The sequence below is a fragment of the Dermacentor albipictus genome, chromosome 2, assembly GCF_038994185.2.
Source record: "Dermacentor albipictus isolate Rhodes 1998 colony chromosome 2, USDA_Dalb.pri_finalv2, whole genome shotgun sequence".
NCBI lineage: Eukaryota > Metazoa > Arthropoda > Arachnida > Ixodida > Ixodidae > Dermacentor > Dermacentor albipictus.
Window position 1 is genome coordinate 70,107,940 of NC_091822.1, and position 8,785 is coordinate 70,116,724.

The 8,785-nt window shown below is 45.3% G+C and overlaps 1 protein-coding gene across 1 annotated transcript; it reads right to left on the reverse strand.

The window, feature by feature from the left end:
• Positions 1-1,714: 1,714 nt before the first annotated feature.
• LOC135908225 (uncharacterized) lies at positions 1,715-8,124 on the reverse strand. The gene is made up of 2 exons (XM_065439981.1): positions 7,789-8,124; positions 1,715-1,953 (listed from the first exon to the last, which is right to left on the reverse strand). The coding sequence occupies exons 1-2, from the start codon at positions 8,063-8,065 to the stop codon at positions 1,841-1,843; spliced, it is 390 nt and encodes a 129-aa protein (XP_065296053.1). The 5' UTR covers positions 8,066-8,124; the 3' UTR covers positions 1,715-1,840.
• Between the last annotated feature and the right edge of the window lie 661 nt (positions 8,125-8,785).

An 8,785-nucleotide genomic window follows, 5' to 3' on the forward strand; every position in this document is an offset into this window, starting at 1 on the left:
GTTTGACGTACGTTCTCCAGGGCCCAGGATCCCGAACTTCGTCACACGAGGCTCGACACCAGTGCCCTACAGGTTCTTTCAGCGTTTCTCATGGCCAGCGAATTGATTTCACCGGCCAGCCCGAACTTCCGGGGCCGGGAGGAGCTGTTAGATACGGGACCTTTTCTTGAGCCTCCTTCGAGTTCACCAGACCACATCGAATCGCGTCATAGCTAATTAAGGAGCGCAGAAACACATCTACCACGTTCCCGAGGCGCGGCACGTGCAAACAAGTTGGCGGCCCCCACCTCTTGCGCCGCATCTGGCGCTATTCACTGCTTGACTCTTCCCGAAAGTGTAGCAGGAGCCTGGCATTGTTCCAGGTAACGTGGGTCACGAGGAAAGCTGCTTTGCAGCTCTGAACGTTCGGTCGAAGACAACCCGTCTCCCCCCATCCGCCTATTGTGACGGCGCTTGCAAGCCGCGAGGCAACGACGGCCTTAATGCACCGTGAAGCCCTGGGAGCAATCCCCCACGTCCGCCTTTGTGACGGTAGTTGCAGACCGGGAAGGCAATACCACAGACAAATAATCCCTCGGACAATTTGACTCCAAGGAGTCACCCTCTGAGCCGAATGTGACGTACACTCGCACGGGCGCCTACCATTGGCCGAAAATGACGACACCTGAGCGTGCTCGCCGATTGGCCGAACGTGACGTGACTTCGAGACACCGAAGGGGTTAAAAGCCAGAGACCGGGAGCTGCAAGAGAGCATTCCTTCATTCATCTCTTTCGAACTTCTTGCAACGGGCCGCAGCGTCCGAGTTGCTGCCGGCTCGTAATGACTTTATGACGGCTAATTTCTTTATACTCTCACTGTAAATAATGTAAATAAACCTCCAGTTTTCATCTAAATATCCTCCTCAACCTCGGCCAACTCCCGCACCCAACGGCAAGGTCTAAAAATATCTGGGGGACAGCAATTGTGATTGTCCTCCAGATCCAACAACGCGCAAGACGTTTGCGTGCTTGCGTGCCTACGTGCGTGCGGAGCAAGTCTTTCCTTAATCTATATTACCCTGTTTTTGCAATCACTTAAAGAATTATCTTAAATACTGACACAAAAACTTTCACATATTAGCGTGAAGCCCTTCACCAAGGGAGCTATTATGACTGCTTTGAAATGACGGCGTGATTGAACTTCACTTGGCTCAGAGGCAAGTGGAGGGAGACCTCCACTTGCCACGCTCTTCTTGAGTAGCAGCTCAAGGTACATGCGTTTGCATCTACTACTATTTTTTCAGAGGTGCGGAACGGGCAAAATTATACTCCCCGGTATATGCGGATGCGTATAGTGTAGTAGTGCCGCAGTTTACTTGAACCTCTAATAGTCTGACGCAAATTTACATCCGCACGAAGACACTTATTCAGTCGTAAACAAACATGACTTAGCAATGACAAAGTGATCACGGAGGTTGTCACCTATACGGGGGCGCAACCTGCAGATTCGCCCGCACAAGTTGCGCGAGCTATCCTCGACAAGATTCCGAAATTAATTCTTCCTCCGAAGAGGCAATGCCGTTCCAAAGCCAGGCATTAAGGGGACATCTACGAAATATTTAGCAGGTTACAATAAACTATCCACAAAACTAGAACTTCCCTCGGCTATAGGCAAGTCGCAACGCTCACGCGGTATGTTGCTTCACCGCCGAAAGTTTAACGCGATAGTCCAGCGTGGGCGCAATTTGTCTGTATTGATCACGGCGGAGGACGCAGCACGATTTGTTCTCGGGGGCGCGGCTCTTTGGGAGCGGCTCGACTGCCGAGCGGGCCGCACCACTGCAGCACACCCGGTGCCGCTTCAGCTGAACCACCTGAAGTAGAGCCACGCTAGAAGGCTGACGCAGGCCCACTTGTAGCACCTCGCGAGCACGTCCAGAAAACGGCACATTATGCACTTATCCTCGAGGTGACCTGCGTAAGGCAACAGTTCAAGAAATTTTAGGCCAGTTTTTTTTTTTTCAGTCAAGTGGAAAGAAAGGACGTTTGGAACGCCCGAACCTAGACCAGTGCAGATGCCTGCAGGAATCGTTTTAAAAAATGAAAATGCAATACATTATGCGGGCCTGAAGACACCTCACATGTCGCTGCTGCCCTAAATGTCATCTCAATGCTGACCTCCGATTGCAGGGCCCGGCACGAGACAAACTGCGCGATTGATTCCGCACGGAAAGAACGAGTGTGTGTCGCGATCGCACTCATGATGCCTCGGCTTAAAGATCACATACTGCTCATGCGCCCACATATACGCTCATATATACGCTCATATCAAGGCTTACACATACGCTCACATGTACGCTCACATATACGGCCGTAAAATACCACGAACGTACGACCTTTAGAAGTTTGACGTAATAGTTTTGCGGAAATTCGCAAGGTGGATAGAAGTGTGTAATAAAGGGGAAATAAGACATCCACCCGTTCGTAGCAATTGCTACAAAGGAAACCCATACGGGCTCCATGAAAGAAAAGCCTCGCAGTTGAGGAAAAATTCGTCCTGGTCCGGGACTCGAACCAGGGACCACCGCCTTTCCGGGGCAGCCGCTCTACCATCTGAGCTGACCAGGCGGCTAGCAGATGGCAGGGCGAAGTCGAATTCATCAACAAGTCGGATTCGAAGTCAAATTTTCCCTTTATTACTGACCTTTAGAAGTGCTTAGACGGGGCTAGTTAGTATGGCTTGACTGCATGAAGATGGTTGCACTGTAAAAGTGATGCACTCAGGTACACTACCAGGAAAACGAACACGAACCTTGCGCACTAACAACTGTTCATTCATTCGTTTACGCTCGTCATACATACACATATTTAATAGATAGCAAAACATAACATGCTCAGATGCAGGTAAACATTGTGATGTAAAAGTAACAAGCGTGAAACCGCATCAGAAAACGCGTATTACACACACGGTACTTACGTGGATGTTATCAAGGCTTATGAGAACATTGACCATATTATACTGCTCAAGAAACTTGAAAGTTATGACATCAGAGGGCACGCGTTAAAGTCGATCACGTCTTACCTAAACAGCAGAAAAACAGATTGTACAAATTCAAACTTACGGCCTTACAAGCTTATTGTGAAACGCGTACCACAGGTTAGTATTCGCGGACCTGTTCCTTTTAATGGAATAGATGAACGATTTAGTAACCACCCACACCGAAGTGAAATATGCTTTACACGCTTATGATGCGTCATTATTTCTATGGTATAGACTGCAATTAAGAACTTCAACATAAGGCCAGCTTGATTCTTTCTCAACTGCATAAATGGTTTGACGTAAGTTGTTCAGAAATAGACGTAAACAAGACGAAAGGTATATTATACAGACCAAAAAACAAACAAGTACATAGCGTTCTTAAGCTCTTATATGGACCGAAATCTACAAGGATGGTCGATAGTATTAAAATATTCGGGGTAACTTTTCCGCAAAATACTAATCAGAATGACCACATCAATCCTGCTTCCAAAAAATTGGCCCAAGTCGTCGGCACGACACGTCGGTGTATAACACATTACTTACATTCAGACTAAATACTCTTATTTACCATTCTCCATTCTACTTGTACCTTTATTACTGCCTTATAAAGCGTGGGGTACTCCGACAACCACAAACATACAAAACATATTTACTGAAAAAAATGTATAAGAACACCGTTTAATGTTTAGAACGACTGCATTACATCTAACCGATTTCCACAGGCACATGTGCTGCCCATATTTGGCTTGTACCAGTACAGACTAACCACGGCTTTAAAAAGACAATTAAGGAAAAATCGCAGTTCCTGATTAGCGTTGCCGCATTTCAACATAAGGCGACGTCATTTGCCATTCGACAAAGAAATTTGCAAAACGGTAACTGCAAAAACAAAAACAATGGTCAAATACAAAGCCTACACTTTTGAATTAAGCCAACAGAACTGGAATTGATATTTCAAGAACTACACAACCAAAGATTATAATTTACTTTCTCTTTACGTAAATAAATCATTTCATTTGAGTGAGATATCGCCACGTTATTTTACTTATTTTGATGCACGTAAGTATGGTTTCAGTCAAGGCATTTTGTTAAGTTTTTCTTTCTCCTTGCTATCTGGTCTTTTTTTCTCTAATCAATTAGACAATGGAACAGTTTATCAAATGATATAGTCAATGTGTCAAATAACGAACTATTCTATTCTATGCTGTGACGGCGCTCTTGTAAAACAACTGTAAGTGTTACGTATCTTGAAAATCTGTTTGTTTCACCCTACTTGTAAGTCTTTTTCTAAATGCTATTGTAGTGCTTCTGTTTGTAAGTATAATTGCGCAAAAGCATTTCTGTTTTACTGGTTGTGTTTTGTTTCCCCCTACGTAATGTCTTTATGGTGATGTAGATACTGTGTAAATAAATAAATAGATAGGTGTTTCTACGTTTACTGAAATGTCTCATGTTTGTTGCTATCGCCAATTGCAGTGCACTAAGAGGCCTTATACCTACAGGGCCCTTCATCTTTTTCACGGAAATAAAATTGTATTTTCGTGTATTGTATTGTATTGTATTGTATCGTATTGCATTGTAAACATGTGCCTCAAAGACACGTTGCAATAGACTTTATGCGAAAGCCCATCAGCAGGCTTTCCCACACAGCTACAGTGATTTAACCAATATGGCCATCTTTCCGCTAGTAGCGCTGTTAAAGCTGAGACGCGTTTTGAAAGCTTGGACGGTGCGGGGAACGGACGGTGGCAGGAATGATGTTACCATCCTGCATGTTGACATCTAAACTGTGATTCTAGCCCGAGGTCCTCCATCTTCGTTATGTCAAAGAAGGTGTGTGTTGAAGCGCACTCGCAAGTTTTGCCTATCATCTATTGTTACCGTCTTGTGCAAAACCTTTTCTTTTAAGAACTTGACAGTGTCTAGACCTAAAGCTACTGAAGGTGCACTGACACCCGTGCATCCAAACTTCTCTCATGACAAAAAAAGCCTTCCATTGTTTGTTCCTTGTTCCTGTTTACTGGGATAGAAATTACGCGGACACTCCAGGCGAATTCGCGCCGTTGTTGTCGTCGTCGCCGTGAGGTTTCGTTAAAGCTGTGCGCTGTAGGTGCGGGTGAAAGCATGCGAGGACGAGCCGACAAGGATGGTGGCTTGGCTTGGCTTCTAAACCTTCTTAAACTTCTTAATCTCACCCGCCCACCTAACTTTATGCCACCCCCTGCTACGCTTCCCTTCTCTTGAAATCCAGTCCGTAACTTTTAATGACCATCGGTTATCTTCCCTCCTCATTACATGTCCGACCCATGGCCATTTCTTTTTCTTGGTTTCAACTAAGATGTCACAAACTCGCATTTTTTCCCTCAACCAATCTGCTCTTTTCTTATCCCTTAACGTTACACCCATCATTCTTTCCATAGCTCCTTGCGTCGTCTTCAATTTAGGTAGAACCCTTTTCGTAAGCCTCCGGGTTTCTGCCCCGTAGGTGAGTACTGGTAAGACGCAGCTGTTATACACTTTTCTCTTGAGGGATAATGACAACCTGCTCTTCATGAGCTGAGAATGCCTGCCAAACGCACTCCAGTCCATTCTTATTCTTTTGATAATTTCAGTCTCATGATCCGGATCCGCGGTCTTTACTAGCACGACGTAGATGTATTCCCTTACCACTTAAGGTGCCTCGCTGCCTATCGTAAACTGCTGTTCTCTTTCGAAACTGTTAAATATTACTTTAGTTTTCTGCAGATTAATTTTTAGACCCACTCTTCTGCTTTGCCTCTCCAGGTCATTGAGCATGCATTGCAATTGGTCCCCTGAGTTACTAAGCAAGGCAATATCATCAGCGAATCGCAAGTTACTAAGGTATTCTCCATTAACTCTTATCCCCGATTCTTCTCAATACAGGTCTCTGAATACATCGTGTAAACATGCTGTGAATAGCATTGGAGAGATTGTTTCTCCTTGCCTGACGCCTTTCATTATTAGGATTTTGTTGCTTTATTTATGGAGGACTACGGTGGCTGTGGAGCCAATATAAATATCTTTCAGTATTTTTACAGTCGCAGTATACACCCTGATTCCGTAATGCCTCGATGACTGCTGAGTTTTCGACTGAATCAAACGCCTTCTCGCGATCAATGAAAGCTATATATAAGAGTTGGTTATACTCCGCACATTTCTCCATCACCTGATTGAGAGTGTGAATATGGTCTATTGTTGAGTAGCCTTTACGGAATCCTGCTTGGTTGTTTGGTTGACAGAAGTCTAAGGTGTTCCTGATTCTATTTGCGAGAACCTTAGTAAATAGTTTGTAGGCAACGGACAGTAAGCTGATTGGTCTTTAATTTTTCATGTCTTTGGCGGCCCCTTTGTTATAGATTAAGATTATGTTGGCGTTCTTCCAAGATTCCGGTACGCTCGAAGTCATGAGGCATTGTGTGTACAGAGTGGCCAGTTTTTCTAGAACAATCTGCCCACCATCCTTCAACAAATGTGCTGTTACCTGATCCTCCCCAGCTGCCTTCCCCCTTTGTATAGCTCACAAGGCTTTCTTTATTTCTTCCGGCGTTATTGTGGGATTTCAAATTCCTCTAGACTGTGCTCTCTTCCATTATCGCCGTGGGTGCCACTGGTACTGTATAAATCTCCATAGAGCTGCTCAGCCACTTGAACAATCTCATCCATATTAGTAATGATATCGCCGGCTTCGTCTCTTAACGCATACATCTGATTTCTGCCTATTCCTAGTTCCTTCTTCACTGCCTTTAGGCTTCCTCCATTCCTCAGAGCATGTTCAATTCTATCCATAATATACTTCCTTATGTCAGCTGTCTTTCGCTTGTTGATTAACTTGGAAAGTTCTACCAGTTCTATTCTAGCTGTAGGGTTAGAGGCTTTCATACATTGGCGTTTCTTGATCAGATCTTTCGTCTCCAGTGATAGCTTACTGGTATCCTGTCTAATGAAATTACCAGCGACTTCTATTGCACACTCCTTAATGATGCCCATGAGATTATCGTTCATTGCTTCGACAGTAAGGTCCTCTTATTGAATTAAACCCGAATATCTGTTCTATAGCTTGCTCCAGAATTTCCCTATTTTCCCTCTTACCGCTAACTCATTGATCGGTTTCTTATGTACCAGGTTCTTCCGTTCCCTCCTCAAGTCTAGGCTAATTCGAGTTCTTACCATCCTATGGTCACTGCAAGGTACCTTGCCGAGCACGTCCACATTTTCTATGATGCCAGGGTTAGCGCAGAGTATGAAGTCTATTTCATTTCTAGTATCGCCATTCGGGCTCCTCCGCGTCCACTTTCGGCTATCCCGCTTGCGGAAGAAGGTATGCTTTGTATAGCTTTCTAATAAGTTGCTATTTCAATCAATGCTTTGCCTTTTGGGCGATACTGCGACTTCCTTCATTTTTTTTAATTGCAATGTCGGTCTTTAATGATAAACAATTACCCAGACTCAACTAGATGTCAAAATTAATGATGTCATGGTTATCTCTGGTGTGGACTTGGTGCCGGCATCGCCACTCCTCGATCTCTCCTTTCTTTTCTTTTTTGCTTCTCCAAGCCTCTTCTCACGGTGCGACAAGCCGCTTTCCTACTTCAGAAGCCTGCCACTACTTATTAGCTTAATATTCTTCGTCAGTGTACTTTTCAAGTGTTGTCATGTATTAAGCGGCGTACTGCCTCCTGCAGAGGAGGCAGTACACCGGGGAGGCAGACTTGGGAAGCAGCTTCGGTCAACGTTTCTCTCTCACTCACCGTAGTCTTCAGAGATGCGCTGGCGCTTCATGCCGGCCGCCGGCGCCATTTCGGCCAGGTACGTCGCGTAGTCGCCGCTGCGTTTCCCGCTGTCGCTGCTGACTTCGGCGGCGGCGAACAGCGGGTCGCTGCTGTGCTGGCCATGCCGCGCCGTGGGCTCGCTCCAGAGTTCTGCGGTGTTTTCCCCAGGCAGGGTGAAGATCAATCGCCGACGCGTTCGCCTCGGCGACGCGTATTCCGGGCTCGGAGGGTCAACGCTATCGTTAGGCGGCGGCATGCCGAGCCTGGTGTCGCAGACAGACTGCAGCCTGTTCCGTTGCGAACGGCGATGACAATGGGGACGACAGTAATGAAGACCATTCCAGACATTTGGACGCACCCACAACGGGTACGGATCGGCCAAGAAGCGGGCCGTAGAACAAAACTTGGCAGTTAATTAATTATCCCTACGTGATTTGAATGCGAAACCATTATAAATTCGCTAAGTTACTTAAGAATCAATCTCTGCCTTATTACACCTTGTTCTAATTTTTACCAACTTTAATTCCTCTCAGCCCACCTTAATCCCCCTCAATCCACGTTTATCTACGTTAATCTACCTTAATCCAACGTTTATTCACGTTAATCCAGCAATGAACGGGGCTAGTTGGCGGACGTTCATGATTGTATTGTGCTTATAGTGTTGCACTGACGAACATAAGGGACAAGACGCGGACGTACGTAGCGCAAGGGATGTAGAAGCCCGATGTACTCGAAATATAAAAATATTTTTAATATTCTTAATATGCGCTACGTACGTCCGCGTCTTGTCCCTTATGTTCGTCACTGTAACACTAAGCGCAATACAATCATGAACCACCTTACTCTACCTTACTCCACCTTAATACACTTTAATTCATCTTTATTTAGTTCACGTTGGTGACTTTTCCTGCCACCCTGATAGTTATTACTGCTGTTTTTAATGCTTTCGCATTAAAGAAACGGTGGTGGGGAATGT